Below are 24,720 nucleotides of genomic sequence, written 5' to 3'. Positions count from 1 at the left end.
CACATCCAAAAGCACATGAGATTTGAGGCTGGTGACGGCCCAGGTGAAGGGCACCTCTGCTCAGCTCTTCTCAGCCCTGATGAGCTTGCCTCTGGCCACGTTGCAAGTTCTCTTTCAGAATTCCATTTAGAGATTTGCACCTAAAGTCAAATTCCACACACAACAGGCTCATCTGTTTGCATCCAAAAAAGACGGTACAGCAATCCTTGACAATATGCAAAGAAAACAGCTGTCTGCCTGGATTAGAGGCACAGAGCTAGAAAGCCAAGACAAAGGTGTCTTATGAGATAGAGCCTGGCTTGGCAGCAGTGGGAGCCATAGGGGAAAAAGCATTATCAGCTGAGGATGCCGGAGCAGCTCGCTCTGCTAGGAAAGCATTTTCATCAGAAAGCAGTGACAGGAACGGGGTAGGGAGAGGAAAGGCTGAGTTTTGCCTGCTACTTCCGGCTGGGAGGGCGATGCTATCTGCCATACTGAGGTTTGATTCCAACATCTTGATGAGCCGAGCCTCCTTTTCTTCTGAGCCCTGGGGCGTGCATCCTATTTGCCTAGTTTCTTCCTTTCCTCTTTCATGTCAAGCGGTCTGTGGACTAGGATAAGGGGAGAGTTACAGACACTCGGTGGATTCCAGGGTGTACATTAGTGAGGCTCTCTTCAGGCTTAATGTGTGCGGCAGCTTTGATTGTATTTGACTGTTCTTCCTACCGAAAACAAAGGAGGTGTCTGCTCCTCTGAGCTCGCATCTGGAAGTTCGGGAGCTCAAGGCATAGGTGAAGTTTGTATGTCAAGGAACACTTGATACCCGGGAGATCTAGGCAGGGTCAGGGACAGGAGAAAGACTGATGGTTCGAAAGCTCTGGAAATGATTCAAAATGGGGCCCAAAGTAGAGAGAAAGGAATCAGTGACTGTGTAGGAAAATCCTCCTCCTAGATGCTGCATCTGCCCTGCCCACTGTTTCCGTAGTCAAGTCCTGGGGGAGCCATGCTCTTTCAAGAGATTAAAATGCATCGTTAAGTGAGAAGTGGATTGCTACACCCTACAGAGGAGAAGATCACACCAAGGGGGCCTTGCCTGCAGCTGGTGGCTGGTAAAGGGTATGGATGCAAAGGAAATACCGCTGTGAAGCTTCGTGGAAGACGTTCCAGTACTCGGGGCGGAACCCAGAGCCTGACACATGGCAGGCAGGGATGCTACTCCTAAGATTTATGGCCCCTTCCAAACGGCTTTTCATTGAGACAAGGTCTGAAAGCCAAAGTTCTCAGATTGTTCTTGAACTGATCCTCCTGCTCCAGCCTCTGGGGAGCACAGTGCTGCACCTTCAGACTGATCTCAAACTGAGGTTCTTAGAATTGGAACACTGTGGAGAAATGACCGCCCACATCAGAAAGTGAGCAGATAACACAGAAGAAAAAAAAAGGCACTGTGGTGTGCCTTTGGGTGTCCGTTATTACCTTAAATCCAGCATGTCCAGGTGTGTTACACTCTGACTGTGACATATGTGTGAGAAATGAGGGTCATCAATGGAAGCAGAAAGCCCAATTAACAGCATAAATAATAAGCAAGATTATTCTTCTCTCATCAAAGGGAGTCTGGAGGTCAGTGTCTTCCAGGGAGAACTGAGAGTCTCTGTAACTGTTCTTCCTTCCTCAGGTTAAGAACTCTCCCCTCTGTGGTCCAACATGGCTGACTAACATTGGCCATTGCATTCACAGTTCTGCATAAGACAGGGACGGCGGGGAAAAGGCTACAAGGAGAAATTTTCCTGTCCATATGGTATCAGCCAGAACTTAGTTGTACATCCACACCCTGTGGTAGGGATGCTAGAAGCTCTCTTCTTCTGGATAAGCACACACTCAGTCTCCAATCCAAGCTTTTATAGCTAAGGAAAGAGAATAAACAGAGACTTTAGCAGACGTCACGACATGCACCTACCTCTGGGGGTTCTTGAGCACTTTTGTCCTGGCTGCTCTCTTATGGGGAAGGCTGTGCAGGGTGGGATGCTGATGGAGGGTGAAGGAGGGAAGGGAGGCACCTCACTTCTGTGGTCCTCCATCTCATTGGTTTACTGCTGTAGAGAAGGGACTTCAGTTCATTCCATATGCTCCGAGGGGAGGGAGACTTTCAGGATGCTCTCCCCACTACCCCTAAAGGTTCCAACATAGTCTTCCCCCTTGCAGTCTCTCCAGTCAAAGCACAGACCACTTCTTTATGTAATGAGGTTTCTGTCCTCCCTGTTCCTGATGCCGGAGGCGAGGGTAAGATCAGAGGGGCCAGCATTGCAAGTTACCTTAGGAAGTGCTTTATTACAGGGCACACACATATCACAGGACGTCTAGGAAACAGAGGAGCATCCTGGGTGGGGCAGAGCGAGGCAGGATGCATGAGGGTCATCCAAGGGATGGGTCATCTAGCACCCTAACCCAGAGCACCAGGCAAAGGGCAATAAACAAGGCATCCCTGTCCTACTCCAGGGAAAGCCCCTACATCAGGATCCTAGTGCTGGCTGGAGTGGGGTCCTCACGTTTTTGGGCTCTACCTGGGGCTTGTATTCTCCTTCTATCTTGTGTTCCGACAGTGCACACACTGGCTGAAACCTGCTCAGCAGAGTTCCCAGGAATTGCTTCCCCTGGTTCAGCTTCCTCAGTGCAGTGAGGAAGCCAAAGGAGAGCACACTAAATGAGCCAGCCAGCTGCCATCCCTAATAGTAGTGATCCAGTCCTGGTTAAAGCAATGTACACTCAGTGCTTGTCCCTATATGAACCCAACCCAGATTCCTGTTCATAACATTTTCCCATATAGGGAGGGACCTCAGAGCATGTACAGACTCCCCTTTCTGTCCTGGCCAAGCTGCTTCTGTGTGCGTGACTGTAGCTGTTTCTTTCTTCTAAACAAAGGAATAGTTTCGGCTAATACTGTGCCCTAAATATAGAGGCAGGAGCTTTAATCTCTGTCTCTTCAGAGTATGACTGGTGACAAGCTCTTGAAAAGTGTGGTTGGGATAAACTCTGGTGGGATGTATGCTTTCAAGGGGAGATCAGGACATGGAGCATCCAGTGGCCTGGCCCTCTGGGAACACAGGAGGGGCATCTACAAGCCAAGAAGACAGCATCAAGGGAAACCCACTTTTCTGAAACCTGACCTGGGCTTCAAGTGCTAAGGGTGGGGTGTGTATGGACCATCAATGTTTGTTTCTAAAGCCCGCATTCCATTTGGTGTTATTTTGTCCTGTTCGATCTGAAAAATGAACATGATTAGAAATGAGTTTTGCCTTTCCAGTGCAAAATTATTTTTGAATGTTGTGTAGATTGGATCTTGGGGGATTGGACTTGAGGGACATTCGACCCTATGATGGCTTTCTTTTCCATCAGTGCCGCTATATTTGCACACACTTGGTTAGATAAGCGCACACACAGTTGTGGATGGGGTAGGTGAGGTTACGTAAGCCAGATACAGCTCCACGGAGCTGGAGATGGGATGGTGGTCACGGGAAGCCCAGAGTAAACTGTCCTTTTCACATGACCAAATTAGGCTCCCCATCCTCCAAAAGCCAAGCCACTCAGCACTGGACAGCAGGTCTCAGGGTACCTCTATTTTAGGACAAAGAATTACTCTCCTTTGGGAAAAGCTGCGTGTACCAAAGAAGGGGCTATCCTGGTAAGTGGGGAGTTTGAGGAATGGGGACCCTGTTTTTCTATGATTTATGGAAAACCACAAAGCAGGAAGTCTACCTGCCTGTTGTGGCTAACGCTTGACCTTGCACATTAGTCTCTGCTCGTTGCAGAGACTGGGAAAATCGCAATTGTTCACACCAGCTGCCCCCGTGCAGTCAACACAGAGGTGGCTGCAGGAGCCAGCAGGGGCTCTGTGACTTGTGATCACACCTCCTGCTTGGCTAGGGAATGGCCCTTTCTCATTGCCTCGCCAAAGGGACACTTCGGATCTCTGCATGCCCTATTTTCAGCTTTTAAGAACATTTTGTCATTTTTTTTTAAAATGGGGACTTCATAAAATACAGTGCTCAGTGTTCAGTGTCAGCACTGTAATCCCCTTATGTGCATAAATTTCTTCTTATTAGTCTTAGTTTTCAAGAAGAAGGTGGCTTTATCTTCTCCACACTGGCTGTCTTACTGTCTATGTCTTCATCCATTTCAAGGCTTAAGGAATTAAAGCTCCCAATTCCTGTGTGTTTTCTTTGTCATTTTGTCTTTCACTATCCCAAGGGCAAGGTTTGGGTCCTCAGAAAGGAACCCACACTGGTTCCCTAAGTCTTTGATAAGAGAGAAGTGTGGACTCAGCTCAGATCCCCCAGCTGCTGTGTGGACTAGCTTAATTGTATCAAGGGCAACACAAGTCATAGACTAATTCTTTTAGAGTTAATGTTATACTTTGAAAGATGATAGGGCATCCTGTGAACCCTGGTTTTCACATACCCCACTTGCAGGGTGTGCTTAAGTTAAATTCCTGTTATTTCCTTATGGAGTGCTAAGATTTCAGTCCTTTTATAGCGCGCTATGTGCTGCGACTCCCAGCGAAGGGAACTCCTACTCAGGACAATTATATCCCAATTTACTGCTTATGTACCGATTTCTGATCTACAGGATTAGGCCTTAGGAGGTAATTAGTTTCTGTCAAATAAAACTCAAACTGCAGAGAGCTGTGATTATGTAAATGGAAGCCTTTCCATGCGTGTGTGTGCATATACATGGGTGTGTATGTAGTGTGGGGGTGTGTTAAAACTGAAAACTGTGTGTTCATGACTTACTGCTAAGCACCAGGGGATAATGAAGTCACGTTATCATAAACCGAGAAACAAAGTATTCAAGAGTTCCTTTCTGAAGGTCAGGGGTGAATATGGTGTGCGTGTGCGTGTGTGTTTGTGTCTGTGTGTGTAGGCATCAAACTTAGGGTCTTGCACCTGCTAAGCCTTGCTCCACCACTGTGCCCCACATACCCCATCTCATAATATAATTTTGAATTTTGCTGTATTTCAGACTCTTCACTCCTTCTTGAGCTGGGGTAGGATCTCGGAAGAGCTCTGTCATGCTCTGGGTGACTTTTCACAGCTGTTAATTTCTATGGAATTAATGTTCGTTATTTGAAGTCTGCTACTTAGATTGTGACTGCAGGGATGGGTTACAGCTCACTAAATTGTCATTTCTAAGCCATGGAGAATTTGGCTGGTGCTTCTCTCCTTGGGACGGGATTGGACTATCCCTCATCTCTCTCTGGTGGCTTACCTGATAAGCCATCTCTCTCTCGCACACATATAGTACACACACATCACACCATATACACATCCCACAGACATACACACTCATAAACCACACACATACAGCATACCACAAACACACACATACCACACACCACACACACACACACACACACAACACACACATCATACACCATATACATATCCCACAAACACACCTCACCCCAAATACCTCACCACACAAATCGTACACACTCACCGTGAACACACATACCATACCCACATACTGCCTACCTCCCACATCTCACACATGCAAACCATACACACACCACAGACACACACATACACAGTCACACCCCCAAACACCTGCAAACCATACACACACATCACAAACACACAAACACACACACCCCACACTCCCACACCCCAGACATGCAAACCATACACACACATTACAAATACATACACACACAGACAGACATATACAAACACATAGATGCAAACACAGGCACACACACAGACATAGACACACACACACACACACACACAATACTTTCCTGTCTGGCTTGGCACCTTTCTCTGATTTGAGAATGCTCTAAAATTCTACTTTTTAATGAGCATATTTATCTATTTTCTGCTTTCCTCTGGGAATCAGGAACCCGAGTGTGTTCTCTGCTACACTCCAGTCCTCAGAACAGTGACAGCTCATTGTGTACCCACTGCTAAGAGATAATAAATCCTGGCAAACCGCACCTGGTCAGCCTGGTAGATGTTTGCAGGCTGATTGGTTGAATCGTGTGTTCAGACTGGAAGCTCTGAGGTTGTGATTTCTCCCAGAGCTATGCTAATTACCATATGCAGGAGCCCATCATCCTGGCCTACATCCACGGAGCAGAAATAGCGCGGCATTGCCACATACCCACACAGTGTAAAGACTGGGTTTGGAGTGTACTCACCAGGTGATCTTGGGCTAGACACATGGTTATCTCCAACCTCTGTAAGATGGGGACAGCAAACATTCCCCATGGTAGCATGTGCAGATGAGGACACCACATAGCAGAGTGGCTTGAAAACCCAGAAATTCCAGAGTCAGGTGAGGGATCGTCATAGGCTGGGTTGTGATTCTCTCCCACAACTCTATTCGAAACACAGACCTCTTGTACATCAAAATGTGGCTACATGTGGGGACAGAGGCTTTAAGGAGGTGGACTAGCACCCACCGAGGCCATTAGGGTGAATGGTAATCCGGCAGGACTGTGTCCTGTTAGACTGTAAGTGTGCGGCCACAGGGATACTCTTTGCCGTCCAGGCACACTGTGGGAAGGCAGCCCTCTGAAGACTCTGAAGAGAGGACCCAGGAGAAACCGGCCTTGCTGACACCTGTTTCAGGGTTCTCCAGATGACACAAAACACATCCTAACTGTGGTATTCTGCCACAGTGACCTCACTGACAGAGGGTGCTCATCCAGTCCCGTTGATGGTAGGTGGGCAGACCTAAGGACCACCGCTACCACACCAGACTTGAAGTCTGTTAGAATCTAAATGTGCAAGCTGAGCTGTGAGTTGTCCTAACACTACCAGAGGCCTGAGATACTCTTGGGACTTTCTCCAGCTGGTAGCAGTTCCGTAACTTTGTAAATGAGATTGCCTTTCTTTCCTTCGTCCATCAAATGGTTTGTATAAGAAAACCTGTGGAAACACGTGAAGGAGGACCTAGCTCAGGACCAATAAACAAAGACTCTGAGTCTAGAATGAGGTCTTTTGTCAGGGTTACTCGAATGCTGCCATGACAAGGCCAGACATATTTCCAGAGCTACTACCTGCCTGGATTTCTGCAAGATGAAGCTGCATTTCAGGAGCGCGGCATCAGAAATGTCTGTGGTGGAGTGAAGTATAAAGCCGAGTAGGACTGTTACTTTCTAACTGGACCTTAGAGGGTAGAGCAGAAGCACAAGACATCCTGGCACTCAGGGAGAGAGGTTTCTTCATGACGCTTGTGGCATTTGCAGATTTCTGTGGCATGTCCTGCTAGTTTGATAAAGTCTCTATTTAGAGGGAAAGGCTTACTTGGCTGGGGTCGTTTTCCAAGCTTTGTGTTCTTTGGTCTGTGTGTCTGTCGGTCTCTGTGTGTGTCCCTATGGTCCCCTTGTGTAAGAGAGAGGAAGAGAGGACGGACATGCATTGTGATAGTTAGACAGATGTATGATAGGTAAATGATGAGTGGAATGGTGAATAAATAGGTGAATGGAAAGACAGATGGGCGAAAAATGAATGGAATGGTGGGGGGTGGATGGATAGACGAATAGGTGAAGTGGACAGATGGCTAAATTAATGGACACGTGAACAGATAAATAGACAAAACAGATAGATGACAGAAATAGATAGATAGGTAGATAGATAGATAGACAGACAGACAGACAGACCATAGGTAGATAGATAATGCCTGGGTAGATGTTATAGTAGTTAATGTCAGTTGTTCAGCTTGGCAAATTTTGATTTCTACTTCTTGTAAGACAAGGTCTTCTAAGTGATAAACTCAAGAGTAGAAGTCTGTGGGGTTGGTGGGGGCTCATGGTCCATTGCTCACAGGAGACATTGCGGCTACGGGAGCCTTTATTTTCTTGAGCAAATGGTCAGGAAGTCAGGGCTGCCTTCATTCTCTGATGGAGCTGCGAACTTTTACACCGTCTGCTGAGTGGTGTGGACATGCCCTTACTCATGACCACTCTGTGATCAGATTCAGCATTTTATTGCCCATGCAGAAGGAAATGACATTCTTCCAGAACTCCAAATAATGTCTGTGCAATCCTACGCTGGAGTGTTGTGGAAAAATACTGCTTGTACAAAGTGATAAAAAGCCACCTTTAGAGGCAACTGGTGTAGGGTTTTTCCAATTCAGGCATCAGAATTCTAAATAAAAGTGTCAGGAAGGGCCACCCAAACCAGATACAGGCCTTCAAATATCTTTATGAGACAGCCAATAGAGCTAAAAGGAGAGGGTTGCGCTGCCAGGTGGGAAGGACAATGGCACTTTGTACCTGCTGCTAATACAGACGTACCACTCTCTTATGGATAGAACAGCTGCACAGAGAGGCCCCTGCTGTGTTCAGGGTCCTCCTAGCTACGGTGACTGGGGAGGGCACTTCTGTAGTGTCTAGTCTTTCTGTATCCCCTGGCCTGTGAGTTATGTCCAGCAGAAATGGTTGTCCCTTACCAACCAACATTTTGAATATGTTTTCCATGGTTCGAATTACACAGCTGGGACATTTCTGTAGCAAGCCAGACATACTTAGCTGCCTAGGCTAACCATGAAGCATCCACGATGGTACGTGCCTGTTTTTCTCTGAATTAGTGCACAAGTAACCTGTGAATCACACCAGTAAGTAGATGCAGAGACCTCAGGGCTTAAACGCCTTATGCTTGCCTGTACCCTCTTTCCCTGCCCCTGCAGCCCTGGCCACATATAGCCAAATGCATTTAATATTACAGTTTTACTTAGAATAAGGTTTGATCTGCACAGCTGGGGGCCAGGGTAGGAAGTAATTTGACTTCAAAAAAAGGAAATTCAGAGCTGTGTTAGCTGCAAACCTACCTTGGGGTCACGGTGGGTAGAGACAATGCTTAATGTCACTCTGATCTAAACTTCTGTTGTGCAGTAGTCTTAGATGGGAAGATGCAAATGAGCATCTGTTCACCCCAGGACCACAAGGACAGACCAAAGGAAACATGTCCACCCAAGTGTAGCTTTGTCAACCAGGGTCCTCTGCGTTTGCTGCAGAGGCATGCGTGAGGGCTTGCATACCACAGTATGGGTGATTCAGAGGCAGCTGCATCATCAAAAAGCCCACTCAGAGTGAGTGACAACCCATGAAAACCATATTCCTGGCAGACAACTCCATGGAGGAGCCTGCCTGCCCTAGAAACTGTTTTCTGTCTTTATAAGTCTGGGGAGGGGCCTGGTGAGTTTTGTGATCTTCACTGGTTTCTGAGTCTCTCTGCCTCCTTCCTGGGGGAGATTTCTCGGTTTGGTGGAATCCGCCACTCATCACTCCACTTTAGTCTGTCTGTGACACTGGAGGGTAGAAAAAGAAATTATTTCGTGTCTATATTTTTTTAAAAAAGGAAAACCAAATACCAAGGCAGTTAAAAAAAACCTTCCCCTGGGTCACAGCAGCTGAAGCATCCCCTAATCTGACTCTAGCTGGGCTTCACACCTCTAGTGTCCCCGAAGAGGGTCTGACTGGTGTGGGGAGCTAGTGCCTCACTCCACAGAGGCTAAGGGCACTGTGGGAACACAATGCATGTGTTTTGTTTATTTCCTAGCCAGATGACAGTGGCAGCCAGTGTCTAGTATGGGGTAGGGTTGAGAAACCTGCACACAGCTCCCCTTGACAATGGGGATGCTTGGACTGCTTTGTCCTCACCCAGGCCTTCTCTGCTATACCCTCTTCCAAATCCCAGGTGCTCAGGTCAGTGATGGGAGGTAACACCTATGCCTTCCTGATCTTTCTTTGGGTATCTATGCCTGCATGACCGTACCCTGTTTTCTCTACCTCTTCTCTGAGGTCCACCTCTTTAAGAATCAATGCTTCCTGGGCCATTCTCCCATGGCCACATCCATGTCTTCACATCTTCCGTCACCTGTTCATCGTGCACTTCTGGTGGCCCCACAGTGGCTTTGACTACACACTTCCCAGCCTCACTTCCTTAGAGACCCGTTGTGAATCCATGGTAGAGGTGGAAGGTGAGAACAAGGATCCACTGGCCAATGGAAATTACCTATTGGAGGGCATGCTGGTGTCTTAGACCTAGGCTGGAATTGTGTGCTCACTTGATAGAGTTGTTCACAACCAGCAGCTACTCATTGAACACCCATTTGGTGTCAGGCCTTAAGAGAGCTGCTGGAACAAGGTAAGCAGAGCCTCTTCCTTCTCAGGCTCACACCCTAGAAAGGGGGGTTGCAATGAGGACAAACTAAGGATGGAAAGAAAGGATTAGAGTAATGGAATTAGTGATGGTTAATAAAGGCTAGAGTGACTTACAACGCAGATGTGTGTGTGTGTGTGTGTGTGTGCATGTGTGTATACATGCACACATATAGTGTATTTTCAATGAATATCATATATGTAGAAACAAACCCTAGGGTCTTTGGCTTTCCTGTTTACAATATTGAGAGAGTCTATGACATCAACAGCAAAAACAGAATGAGCCCTAAGTTCTGCCCTGGCATGAAGGAGAAGGGAGGCTCTCCTCAGAGTCACCCTGCTTCTGAGCTGTCATCATCACTAGGGATGGTTCCAAAGATAGAAGAGGCTCTGGAGACGGGGCTTAGGTGTGATACTCCCCAACTTCTGTGGCCCTCTCTGCTGTTGCTGATTGGTTCTCAGAACTGACCTGTCCTGGCTGTCAGAACCCCATGGAACCATTGCAAACCCTTCACTGGTACCAACTCTTTGCCCTCAGATCCGATGAGCTGTCTGTCTTTCTCCTCTTTTTTCCATCACTCTAGTCCCTGGTACATGAAACTCATGGCTTCTTCTGTGACAATGTAGACTTTCCCTGAGGGAAGGAAAGGCTCTGAAATAAATAGAAAGTGACAAGTCCTTAAATATAAGAAGTTGCTTTGGAAAGCACTGTAATATTTCTCAGACATGGGTGGGATCAATAAATCACTTTTGGTGGGAGATATTAGTTTAAAATGTAATTGTAAAATTGATGTTTATGACCTGTCCTACTGCTGCATCTCGGATTCCCTAAGATACATATTTTTCACATCTTCATTTATCATTTGTCAAAACATAAAATTATTGTTTTTCCCCATTATTACAAAAGGGAGAAGGTGGATCAGTCTTTCAAAATACGTGGGCTGCAGCAACATTTTTAATCTGAAAAAAAAAAACCTCTCCCAACCTCCCTTGAGCTGCAACTAATTTCCCCTATTGCATGACTTTGCAATGGATATAGGGTCTCCTCTTGGAGGGAAGGATCTGATGTACAAAACTCCTGTGAGAAGTAGCAACTCACAGAACTACAGTCAGACAGTGCCAATGTCAGTCCAGAGTTAGGGCCCCTGCGTATCTGTCATTCTTGCTGTTAGTTCAGTTTCATATTTCCCAGCATCTGCTTGGGTTGCAGGCAACTCCTGTCTTTTCCCGTGGCCCTGCCCTCCATATTCACTGCAGTGTGGATCAATATGCCAAGGACTCCTTGACCCTGAGGAATGTAGCCAAAGCCTTCCACCATTCTCTCTGTCAGTTGGATCCCATGAATCATGAAGGATGCCCCTCAACATTCCCTGTACAATGCACTCTTAAGTCTCAGCTTCTGCAGTCATGGCAGTGAGTTAAAAAGAAAAGCGAATTGATTTAGGTCACAAACCCATCACACTAACAAGGCTTGCAAGGCCAGAGGCAGATCACTCGCTCCCAGATGGAAGAATGCCCAGAGTGCTTTAGGCAGAACCTGCCTAGTCTCTAAGAAAATTGAGAGGAGCCTGCTTAAGGATCTGCAAAGGAAATGCCATGCTAGAGGCATCTGAAACAAGTGTGGGTTCTTCTGTATGTCTCTCATCAATCGTCTATCTACCACCTACCATCTATCTACTACTCTCTATCATTATTTACCTGCCTGTCTGTCTATCTGTCTATCTATCTATCTATCTATCTATCTATCTATCTATCTATCTATCTATCTATCTATCTATAGATCTATTTATCTATTATAGATCTGTTGATCTATCATCTATTATCCATCCATTTATCTATCTGTCTATCTATCTATCTATCTATCTATAGATCTATTTATCTATTATAGATCTGTTGATCTATCATCTATTATCCATCCATTTATCTATCTATCTATCTATCTATCTATCTCTCTCTCTATCTATCTATCTATCTATCTATCTATCTATCGTCTATTTATCTGTCATCTATCATCTATCTATCTTCCATTTACCTATCTAGCTGTCATCTTTCTATCAATACTCTATCTTATCTATTTTCTATATATCTATTATTTATCTATTATCTATATTTATCATCTGTTATTTCTATTATCTTCTCCCCTCCACACTCTGCTTTATCTAGCTAGTCTCTCTGCTCCATGTGCAAGTCCAGAGTGGCAGTGAGGCTTTTGCATAGGTCCAGGGAAGGTGGGAGCTGCTGCTGTCTCTAGTTGTGGCTTGCATTAACCTTAGTTCCTTTTGACTACCTTCTCTGTACATAAGAACTTTTGTCTCAACTCAACTTCCTTTTAAAAAGGAATGACAACCTGGCCTCTTCCTAGGATTAATAAATGAGCAGTCTTGCCCTTATAGGCAACTTCCTTTAAACTACATAAGAACTCACCTGATATGGGATTCTCCTCTGTATGCTGTGAATACGTTTTGTTACCATTAAAAGCAGCTTTGGGCCTATGGCAGTGCAGAATAGATTAAGGTAGGAATTCCAAGCAGATACAGAGGAGAAAAGAAGGTGGAGTCAGGGAGATGCCATGTAGCTGTCAAAGTAGACGAATAACCCAGAACCTTACTGGTAAACCACCAGCCTCATGGTAAAATACACAGAATAATAGTAATGGGTTAATTTAAGATGTAAGAGTTAGTTAATAAAAAGCCTAAGCTAATAGGTAAAGCAATGTTGTAATTGAGACAGTTTTGTGTGATTATTTTGGATTTGGGTGGCTGGGAAACGAACAAGTGGTCTCTGCCTGTAGTCTCCCTGAGTCTGAACTGGAACCCTAGTGTCTGCATTCAGAAACAACAAAGAAATGATTCTTTTGATGAGTCTAATGTCTAGTCTTCATTGGATTGGAAGATGTAAAAAGATGTCCTCTCTCCCTTCTCTGGCAGGAGGATTTTGCTTACTTATTTTTTACTTCTGATCCCCTCTCAGGAAGTTCCCAGCACAAAGGCACAATCACCTTAAGTTGTCACTTAGCACTGGTTTGTCACTGTGAGCCACCCAACTTGCCCTGCAGGATCACACTGTATGATTTATGGAACTGTGATCTCTTATGGCGGTGGTCACATAGCGTCATTTGGTTATGAATATGACAGCTGCTGGAGCCTGGAAAACAATAATCAAGTTCATTAGCAGCACAAGTATCTAAAGCAGCACCCAGTCAGCTCTGAACACGGTGACCATCAGCTAGCCTTACAGAAACAGTCAAGACTGTGTCAGTGACTTTCACCTTCCTGCTCATGGGTAGAGTTCAGATCATCAGAGCTCTGCAGGTCCCAGGATTTTGCTTTACAAACAGGGCCCTGTCTTGGGGTGGGTGAACGAGTACCTGTGGGTACACTGTGATGGGCCACCCTACGCTTCTGCCTATGCTTCTGCTTTCAGCTAGATGGTCACCTGATGTCTCTGGTTTTTGTTTTGTTTTGTTTTGTTTTTGAATACAGATGGGCAGAAGAAAGTCCAAGAAGAGTTTGACATCGACATGGATGCACCAGAGACAGAGCGTGCGGCTGTGGCCATTCAGTCCCAGTTCAGAAAATTCCAGAAGAAAAAGGCCGGATCACAGTCTTAGTGGGGAAGCTGCTTCCTAGGCAATCCGAAGACACTGAGTTCAACCACCACCCATCGAGAGATGAAAAGAACAATACCCTAGAGAGACGTCATCCACACAGCATACACCCCGCGGCAAACCTGAAATGCATGTACAGAAACCCTTAGTATTTATGCCCCTATAGGAAGGTGTGCACATTGAAATTGTGAGCAGCTTAATCGGGTTCTCTCCATTACAGTTCCTCTGCAACTATTTTCCTTGATGTTGTAATAAAAGGAGGTAAGATAAGTGAATCAAGTGTCTGCCTTTATTTTCCCAATTAAACAAAGCCAGGAAAGTGTCCCTAAGGTTAAAGCAACCGCCAGCCTGGCATCTCTCGTACTCTTCAAGCTTAGAGATGTAACAAAGTGACTTGTGACGGTGGAGCTATTCATCCTCAACCTAGCAGTGCCTGTCTTATTAATAGGGTGCTAACTGCCAACAGGTTGTTGCTGGATTTTCTTAGCATGGACGTATAGTCTGTACCCTCGATTGTCCCAGATTCAGAGTTTATAACCCATCCAGGAGAACACAAGGTATGGGAGGGCCACACATCTGTGGCTGGAATGTCACCCACATGTGCTCAGCGAGGGCATTTCAGATCTACAAAGAGTTGCCTCGTGCCACCAGGGCCATATTTGCACCCGTGTAGCCCCAAGCAGCAAGCACATGCTCCAGGCTCCTCAGTGCTCATGGTGTTTTGTTACTGGTTAACCTCATTCATCAAAATCTGTAGTTTGGAGAGGATGCCCAACTTTTCTCCAGGTCAAAACTCTCAGGCACATGGTTTTATATGCTTTGGAGAGCTCCTACTGATAGCAAAAAGGTCCGTTTCATGGAAAGCATGGCTCCATGGCGTCAGGAGTCAAATACAGATTGGTAAGGTGTGACTGTGAGCTGGCCTTGCACAGCAAGCACCAGGAGCATCAAACACCTATGTTGCTTATGGTTGCTCATTTGAGCATTGCTATGAGAGAGCCTGAAACAGAAGGGACATTTCACCCGACACCTGAGAATGCTCTGTGCTCTAGGAAGGCACCATGGGTTCTATGGACTTGGGCGTGTGACTCCGGGTGGGTCATAAGCACTTGTGAGAGGAGGGAACAATGTGTCTGAGTGTGCACACTTGCATGCTGGCCTGTGGATGAGTTTAGTGGGATGATGTCAGCTAGTGAACACTACACAGGACCATTTCTTCAATGCCAACCAATGGCGGCTAAGTAAGATTCCGGATGGGCCAGTCTCCATTGAGAAGAAGACAGTAGGTTGAGAATATACAAAATAAAGAGTAGCTGAGATGGAGGTATGAATGTCACAGGAATTAGATGGCTTAAGATGTCATCCCCAGGGCTCTCGAAGGCTGTTACTATAAAGGAAGTTGGAACCCCAAAACATGCGCATGTAAATGCTATAGTTGTCTGTACCACCACTTCCCGAATCCTCCATGGGGAACTTAACCTGCCATAGGAAGGTAGTTCCTTGATATCAATATGCTGATAAAAATCTTGCTTTGTGGTGGTTTTAAGGTTCCCATTGCTGTGAAGAGACACCATGACCATGGCAACTCTTACAAATGAAAATATTTAATTCAAGCTGACTTATAGATTCTGAGGTTTAGTCCATTATTATCATGGCAAGGAAACATGGCAGTATGCCGACAGACATGGTGTTGGAGAAGGAGCTGAGAGTTCTGTATCTGAGTTGTCAAGCAAGCAGGAAAAGAGAGATCTTTGAAACCTCAAAGCCAATCCCCAGTGATACACTTCTTCCAATGAGGCTACACATTTCCTGATAGTGATACTCGCTATGAGCCTGTGGGGGCCATTTTTATTCAAAACACCACAGTGGTGTGGCTGGAAAAATTTTAATAATCTAAAATGAAGTAGGTAAAATACACATATTTCAACTGGCAAAAGCATGAGATCCTTATTGATACTTTGTCCTGGCTCAACTCAAACCATGGGTCTCTGCTATTTATGGTCACATCCACTTAAATCAATAGATCCTGACCCAAGGTAGGATCAACCAATCAGGTTCTTCCTCCTGAGAATTTGAGTTGATGATCATGAGACGTTAGGCACTTAATGGTGTGGATTTGAGGCTCAAAGAAGACTGTAATAACTTAAAGCTAAAAAAAAGGCATTCAAGTTTTTAAAAAAAATTATTATTGCTAATGAAATTATCATTATTTGTGAGAATCTGTAAAAGTCCATGTGGAAGGAGATACAGGAGCATACAGGGGCAGAGTGGAGACTCAGAATACACAAGCCCATGAGAGAGAGAGAGAGAGAGAGAGAGAGAGAGAGAGAGAGAGAGAGAGAAAGAGAGAGAGAGAGAAAGAACCCAGACTGAGTTAGTCATTTGATTGCTATGAACAGGAATCCACTCACAGTAGCTAAAAAAATAAAAAGAGAGAGAGAGAAACCCCCAAAATAGAACATTCAAGACATCCAAGGAAAAAAAGAAAGAATCCATAGGCAGGCAGAATTTTTTGAGGGTTATTGGTATCCTGGGGTGCAGTGAGAAAGAAGTGACGTCTCCGACATCATCTCTGCAACATCTTATGACTTACCGTAAAGTTTTACAGTTTTCTTTAAACTTGTTTTGAGCTTTTCTTTTTGTTCTGTTTATAGACATAGCCTAGTATTTGTTGTCCTTCTACTTGGGACCTTTATGCAAAGTATTCTGCAGCTGCCTTTGCTGCTGTCTATGAAAATGATTGATTTCTGAATCTTTTGTTCTGCGAGTGTTCATCCGAGTGAGCCGTGTGATGTCGTGGCTTTTAGGAACTTCCTGTGGCTTCGCAGGGAGACAGTCCTGTCTGTTGCAAGCAATATCATTGTCTCTTCTTTCCCATGGCTTTTAAATTCCTTTGCTTTGCCTCTCTTCTCTTCACTGTAATCCATCCCCATGCCTTGCAGAAGGCTTGAGGTCATTTCAGGGTCATGGTGATGGCGTCAGGTTGTCTCCCAAGAAAGCCCTAAACAGGGGTCATACCTTTAGGGCTGAGTGATTTTGATTTCAAATAATCATCTTTTTAAAGTCTTATAAACCTCTTAAGTATTATTGAATGTATATATTTTACTGACGAGTAACCTAGATAAATTAGTATAATCATCACAAGAGACTAGACAGGGAGGGAAGCTTAGTGTTAGATTTTCCGAGGGTTTCTATTTGAGGGGAGGTTTCATTTTAGTGTTGGGTCTAGGAAATTACAACCTGTATCCCTGGGTGCTATGTCCAGGGTTCTATGCCTAGACTCTGTTCTGTGATACTCAGTGTCTCAGTCAGCTAGAGATGCTGTAACAAAATGTCATGGATTTTTCTGACTTAAACTCTTGGCATTTGGCCTTTGCATTTTCTGGAGGCTGAAGTCCCAGGTCACAGGCTTGGTTCCCAGCTATCAGCTAGCTGCTGTATTGCTATTTATTTCACTGAAGAGAAAGAAGGAAAGACAAAGTGGAGAGAGAGACAGAGACAGGGAGAAACACACACACACACACACACACACACACACACGAAACAGACACACACAGAGAGAGACAGACAGATAGAGAGAAAGTGTCCATTCTTCTTTATTTTTGTAACCTAAACTTGAACTCCCCATCTTTTTGTCTGAACTTCTCAAGGACAGAGGGGATGTGCCACTGTGTCTGACCCCTTTGCTATTCTTGTAGGATACTAATCTCATCACAGGGGCTCTAGCTTTATAACACTGTCTAAGCTTAGTCATGGGTCAAATTCCCTACTTTCCAATGTCCTAATATTTGGGGTCAGGGCTTCACTATATCAGTTTAGGACTGGGAACACTCAATTGGTCTGTGCCATCTGGCTCACTTTAGGGCTCCTTGTTACATAATGGGATCAGGCCAGAGAACGATTGTTCTTTGTTTACCGCTCGGTTGATTCTCCACAGGCTTTGGCCTTATGCTCACCGGCTGCCTCTGTCCACTTTCAGTTGTTGCTCTCTCTAGTTTCCTTACAGCTGTGACAAGCTCCTCTGCTTCCCATGGCATTGCCCTTTCGAGGTTTTTTGTTCTTTTGTTAAAAGGAGCATAATTGAATAAGGATCGGAGAAAGCAGCCTGCTCCGGTATGTGTAACCTTTCCAGGAGTCAGAGGTCTGCAGAGCTGGATAGTGATGGGTTGGGCAGGACACCACACACACACACACACACACACACACACACACACACACTCGCACCACCAGAGGCAGGGCCCTGTGCTCTTCTTTGGGTAACACGGAGGACTGTTACAAGCAAAACTATTCACTCTTTTCTCTCTGAACTGTAAAGCCCTTTTGAATCTGAGGCTCTTGCAGCCTCAAAGCTGCCGTGCTCATTATTTCAACGCTGCGGGTCCTCTGCCCCTAGGAGCTTAAAGGACGAGGAGGCAGTCCTCCCTGAGTGCTTCCAAGGCTTTCATTTGGGACCTGCGTGCTGCCTTAGCTACACAATCACTTCCCCAGACTGCCTGCGATCTGAGGACCCACAGCAGTTACTGTAGATAAGCTCTTGTTGAAGGCCAGGCTCTACTTTTGCCTCAGCCTGATGAATTCCTGCCATGAAGCACCTAGACACCCGAGAACGCATTGATTCTGTCGACAAAGGAGGACCCTACATTCCCAACTGTGTTCTCTTGTGAGCCTTCACCACACCACAAGTGTCATCCTGGTGCCTTGCTCCCTGGTGTAGCCTGGGCCACTGTCTATAGGTGTGCTACCTGTCCTTGTGTTTGGAAACAACAGAGAACTGGTCTGAAGTGGAGCCTATGTCTGACTTAGGTTATTAACTGGTTCAGAGGCCTTTGTTGTTGGAAGGAGAGGGCCACTTGTTTGTTTTCTGCTGCCCAGCTAGCTTAGATCCAAAATAACCACACAAAAGATGTATTAATTAAAAAAAATCACTGCTTGGCTCATTAGCTCTAACTTCTTATTGGCTAACTCTTACATCTTAATTTAACCCATTTCTATTAATCTGTGTATCACCACGTGGCAGTGGCTTACCAGCAAAGTTTTGGCATGTCTGACTCTGGCAACGGCTCCATGGTATTTTTCTGACTTCGCCCTTCTTCCTCCCAGCATTCAGTCTAGCTTCCCCTGCTTACCTAAGTTCTGCCCTGCTACAGGTCTAAAGTAGTCTCTTTATTCATTAATGATAATCACAGCACACAGACGGGACTCCCACATCACTTTGTGAAGGTACTGTGTGAGAGGCATCACCATTCTAGACGTCATCCCTCTGATTTTACCATGATGTGCCCATTTTGCTCCTTCTAGAAATTCTCCTTTGGTACCCAGCACATGAGTCTGGCTGTACTACCCTTACCATGTTGTCCTGCCCTCCAGACTCAGTCTCTCATTGGCTATACTATGAGGTTGGAATGAAGCCAGTAACTTTTGAAGGCCTGTCAGGGGCCGCTGTCTTCACTGTTTGCATGGTCCTTTTGCTCTTTCCATGTAATCTCCCCTATTGCTTATCTAGATGTTAGACTCACAGATCCAGCCTTTGCCTGACCTGTCTTTGCATCAGGAAAATTCCCAGCGTTCTCTGGTTCAGACCTGATATACCTCTTCCTGAGGTGGATGAGGTAAAACTGACTCCTGGATAAGGTAAGCTTGCAGCTCTTAGTGCCTGCTCACGGGAGAAGTTTGTGGTTTGTTTGAAGCAAAGTTAGAGGCTAGGGACTTTGGGTCAACTCTGTTCTCCAAGTGCAAGGTGTGTGCAGGTTCAGATCTGCAACAACAGACATTGGTTCTAAAAGCCAATGAGCAGCCCCCTCCTGACTGAAATGGCAGCTGGGAGATGTAATCTGGCTGAATGCACCTGGGGCAGAGAAAACAGGTCTCATTTACTCCCTGTCCCCCACTCCTCTTGAACAGACTTCATCCATGGGGTACTCCTCTTGAAAGCATTTATTATAGTGCAAGTTCACATGCATTGATGTGATACTTTGATTCATTCTTGACCCTTCTACTAAGCTACATGAGGTTAGGGACATCCATTTTGTTGTTTAACTGTTTTTTTAAAAAAAATTTGTAGCAAGAATGGATGAAGAAGGCTGGGGATGTAGCTAAGTGGTAGCATGCTTGCTTACTGCTTGCTCTGCATGAGCTTTGGGTTCCGTTTCCAGAACTGCAAACGAGAATGACTGGTTAAGTGTGGCACACTCTGTGCTGACCCCATATTCCCCACCATTTCTGAGGGCAGAGGTATATGATAGGGAAATGTCCTATGCTTTCCTTCAAGAATCAGTTAAGAAAATCCCCGGCCCATCAGAGGTCACAGCAGCCTGTATCCTTCTGTCTTCTGTCTAAAGATGGCAAAGTCCCCATGGTTTGCACTTTCTTGACACTCAGTTGTAATGAGTAGATATAGGCATTCAGAACAAACAGACATCAGAGCTCGGGGACCTGTCTAGGCTTCCCTATGATTTCCCCTTGAGACCAAGCATATTCTGAAGCTGTGGCCTCCTCAGGAGAGATCCCTATGCTCTAACCCTGAGGTCCTGCACACTGCCTTCTGCATGTATTCTTTTCATGAGAATGAGGTCCTTCCATCCATCAGTCTCATTGTGGACAGCCTGGAACATGAGAACAGTTGAGCCAGCTTTTAGTTACTACTGCTATCAATTTTATATGGCCTCAATCTCTCTCTCCTTGTATAAAATGGACATGATATAATCCCCAGAGGCAAAGATTAAACAGGCCATCTGGTTGGAGTAATTTCTGTATGTCAGGGCATCATAAGCCAATACACACTTGGCATGTATTGATTGTCTCATGTAATATATGATATGTCCCCATTTTATAGATGAAAAAAACAGAGGCTTGGAGTGGATGAAGAGTGAATAGGGTCACCAAACTTGGGTGAGAATGACTCCTTCATGGGTTGGATTTATCAGTCTGAAGTCTTTGAACCATCACTTGGTGCTGTATGAGGCATTGAGCCTGGGTGTGGATGGTAGCTCCCTGTGGTTCCTGTCCACATGGAAGACTGACTGGATTCCGCTGTCTCTATTGATGCTATGCTGCATTCTTCTGTGTTTCACAGCCTTTGGAGACTTGCAGCCTCTGAATCTCAATGGAAGTGGCTTATAGACTCAGAGCCTCTGAAGACTTCCTTAGCATAGGTGAATGTGCTCCTAACTCTGTTGGAGTGCCTTGCATACATGACCAAAGTCAGGATTTTGAGGTGGGAAGACTCTCCAGTCATAGGCTCTGTATTTGAGGGAGCCAGGGGGATGTGGGCTGGGAAAGGAGCTGGAATGGTGGCAGTGAAGTTGATAAGGTGTGCTTTGAGCTTGGATCAAGAGTCATGAGCCAAGGACTGCAGGTGGGATCTAGAATTCAGGGAAGACAGGAAGACAGATCCTCTCAGTTCCTCCAGGAGGAACCAGCCCTACTTGAACTTGGGCTTTGTGTTATAGACTATGAGTCAAACCCTAGGATAGCATCAGCAATTTGTATGGTTTGAAGCTACTGGGTGTATGACATTAATTAACTACATCAGCAATAGAAAGCTAACATCGTGGCACTTTGTCCTGACCTTTGCCTGTGAACACTTGATGTCTTCATGCAATGATTACTCTTAACATGAGTGTGAATCCTATTCTAGCTCAGCTAGAGGGAGTTCCCTGGGAGGGAGCATACGAGTTACTCAGATCAGCGCAATGGTGCAGATGGGGTAGTGGAGGTGGCGCTACCTATCTGCTGGGCATTAAAACTGGGCACAGTAGTGTGACCTCAGATCCTATGTTATCTGGGGGGCAGGGGGTTGTGACCACATTACCTCCCCACAGTCTGCTGGGAGCCCCTGAGGAGGTGCTGATGGCTGCCGTAAGCCATAGGCATCTGCCGCTGCTTGACCAGATAGTGGCAGGACAGCTTCAGAGGCAGCCTGCAGCCAGCCTTGCTGTCATCACTAATTTACTCCTGCCTGATGGGGCTCAACCCATTTTGTCTGACTCGCCTGCCATCAAGTTGGCAGCCCCCGCATGAATGACCGGGATGCTGAGTCAAGCTGATAAGCAAGGCTGTGGTGCGGATGGCTTTGCCACTGCCGAGCTGAGAGCTGAGGGGAAGAATGAACACAGGGTGTGTTACAACACAGGCTGCTCTTACCACTCCTGTCTCTGCAGGGCGGTCCAGTTCCTAGAGAATAGGGTGCAGCCTCTCCGTGTTCCTGGAGAAGGGAGTACAGTGGTGCAAACGACTCGAGGTATTCGGCTATTAGTTCATAACCCCAGGTAAATGAAGGATGGTGAAGCCACTCCTGTAGCGCTGTTCCTGAAATTCCCCGGCTCAGCTTCTGTGACTGTCAAGATGAGCAGAGGCAGTGGGAAGCTCCCTTCTGGAGGATTCGCACTCAGCCTAGCTCTCCTTCCCTTTTCCACCTCACCCTCCTCATTGACCTTCTATGGCTCATGTTTGTAGACCAAGGGCTTTCAGAGCTAAAATGACCTTCAGGGCCTCACTAACCCCTGCACTTTATAAAGATGTCAATCAAACTCAGTGGCTCACCCACGACTGAGGCTAAGCCTTAGCATGGTGTCCGGTAGGGTCAGTTCATCTTCTGTTGAGGTCTCACCCACCGGCCAGGACGATGTACCCATCTACCTCCTCCCATCAGAGACTCTAGGCACGCTCCTAGTGGCTCCTGAGAACATTTGCTTAAATTCCCCGGGGATAAAATTAGGGGAAAGATCAGAAGGTGGCTTACCCCATAACTATTCCAATGTACATTGCAGATGTGTTTGTGAGGATGGGTGGCTAAGTTGTAAACTCAGCACATTAACCAGCGCCCAGGGTAGCAGGGGCATCACCAAGAAGGATCCTTTGCTTTAACACCCTCAAAGGATACCTGTTACAGCCGCTTTGTGGGTCAGAGGCAGAATTTCAGCCTTCTTCAGCCGTCTTTAGGACCCCACTTTTCCTCTTGTGGCCAGATAGATTGCCACTGTGTTCAGATCCAGATTCAGGATAGGACAAGGTGAGGGACGACTGTAAGGATAAAGCTGGAGTGAAAAGATCCAATCTCTACCACACAGGCCACCTTTATAGATGGATATTGGTGATGTGAAGTCCCCAGAGAGGGGACTCCTGTTTTTCTCACTGGTTTTGTGGTATTTCCTGCAGGTGTGCTCATAGTTGCCTGCATCTCTCCAGAATGTGATTATCCAGTTATATCAATACTCCCGCTTGCCTGCACACAGGGCTGCTGCAGGTGACGGCTGCCTTGCACGGTTCCTAACCTGATGAGATTCAGAAGATGAATACCCAGCTCTCTTGATCTTTAGCCTCTCTGAGACTCCAGAGGTCCTTGAAGCGGGCAGTCCCTCATTATACACAGTCGTCTGCTCAGAGACGCAGTCTGATTAAACCTTCTTTCTTTCCCTGATTCAGATCCACACTTTGCCCACCCCAGATGATCCCTCAGTCTCTTTAGCAAACTCCTTGCATTCAAACCCTTGCCTCAAGGTTCGCTTCTGGGAGGCACTAACCCAAGACATATGGTGAGGGAGATGTGTGGGCATTTTGAGCCAACACTCAGAGGTTCCAAGAATTCTAGAGCCTTCAGAGCATATGCTGTGTTTACATCATGTTTTCCACAACTTGGAAGAAGAAAGCAATCTCCTAAGATTGGAATGGACACTTAGTTTTAAGTCAACTGAAAGTTACGTTCTTACTTTGAAGAGCAGGCAGCCCCACAAGGACAAAGAAGGGTGGGGTAGGACTGTGTGGCTGATCTACCTTGCCAGACCCAAGTGCTGGGGAAATGGAGATGCAGGGTCTCTACTTTCCCAGAGGGCACTTTCTGATGAGAAGTTGAAGATGTGAATCTACGAGAAAGACGTTTATGAACCCCATGATGTGCCACGGTGTGGCTCGGACTTATGAAAATGTGATTATACTCTTGAGAAGTGGAGAGATCTTAAGGGCGGGCTGGGCATCTGGAGGTTTCTAGGGGGTGACTGGAGAGGGAGGAGGAGAGAGGACACTCAGGGAGGAGGGCAACATTTGTAATGAAAACGTGTGGCTGCATCCCTCACCACGTGGCTATAGGGACTTAAACCATCACTCCCTTCCGTCTGGATCTAGAATCTTCCAGGAACATTAGCTCTGTTCTTCCTGGTGGGCAGGGGTGCATTTTCAGTGTTTCAGAGACATTGCCCTTTCCCTGGTAGAGCTCTGCTATTTGGGATGGGAATTTCTCTCTACATAGGACACTGTGTCTTGGGGTGCTCTGTCTTGGGGGTGCTTCATCTTAGGGATGCTCCGTCTTGGAGGCCCTCCATCTTGGGGACTCTCCAACTTGCCCCGAGTTCTCTCTGCTTCTTCTAGGAATTTACTTGTTTTTCTTTCATTGAAGATCCTGCTACCTCTATCCTCAAATCGTTGCTAGAACCCTCCTTCCTTGACCCACCCTTCTGATTGTCTGTCCATCCATTGGTTTTCCTGTTTATTCGTGTGTGTGTGTGTGTGTGTGTGTGTGTGTGTGTGTGGTTTTTCTCTCACTCTCTTCAAGGCTTTTATCTCCTTACACTTCTTACCCGCACTACCCTGGAGCACCCTACCACCATGTCTTGCAATGGTAATTCAGATCATTTCCTAATTTTGCAATGATTCCAGTGGACTGTGGGGCTAATGTGGGACCAGAGGATGTGTGGGGATTGTGCCCTCCTGATCACAAGTTTACCAGAAGCTCTCCACACTTTTGACTGGGAGAAGCCTGACTTTACTGCCTACAGGCCTCTGAGCTGCTGTCCAGCCTCTGCAGTTTCCCGAGACCTTGGAAATCAGTTCTGTGTGGGGCACCTCAGTTCTTCTAGATCAAAATGGCACAAAACCATGCCTGTAGGGCATTTTCCTGATCCTAACGGATGTGGAACAGTCCATTCTCTTATAGGCAGTACTGTCCATGGCCACATGGTCCAGTATTGTGTAAGTAAGCAAGCAA

At 46.1% G+C, this 24,720-nt stretch overlaps 1 protein-coding gene across 1 annotated transcript in view; it reads left to right on the top strand.

Moving 5' to 3' along the window:
* Positions 1-14,017, top strand: part of Pcp4 (Purkinje cell protein 4) — a 59,855-nt gene extending 45,838 nt beyond the window's left edge. The window contains exon 3 of the mRNA XM_048422609.2: positions 13,618-14,017. Within this exon, the coding sequence (XP_048278566.1) occupies positions 13,618-13,745 (128 nt within the window). The 3' untranslated portion in view covers positions 13,746-14,017. The remainder of the gene's footprint in view (positions 1-13,617) is intronic.
* The last annotated feature ends 10,703 nt before the right edge of the window (positions 14,018-24,720 follow it).

The sequence above is a fragment of the Myodes glareolus genome, chromosome 2, assembly GCF_982192425.1.
Source record: "Myodes glareolus chromosome 2, mMyoGla1.1, whole genome shotgun sequence".
NCBI classification, from domain to species: Eukaryota; Metazoa; Chordata; class Mammalia; order Rodentia; family Cricetidae; genus Myodes; species Myodes glareolus.
The sequence above is the reverse complement of the archived record's forward strand: the minus strand, read 5'-3'. Positions and strand labels throughout refer to the sequence as shown.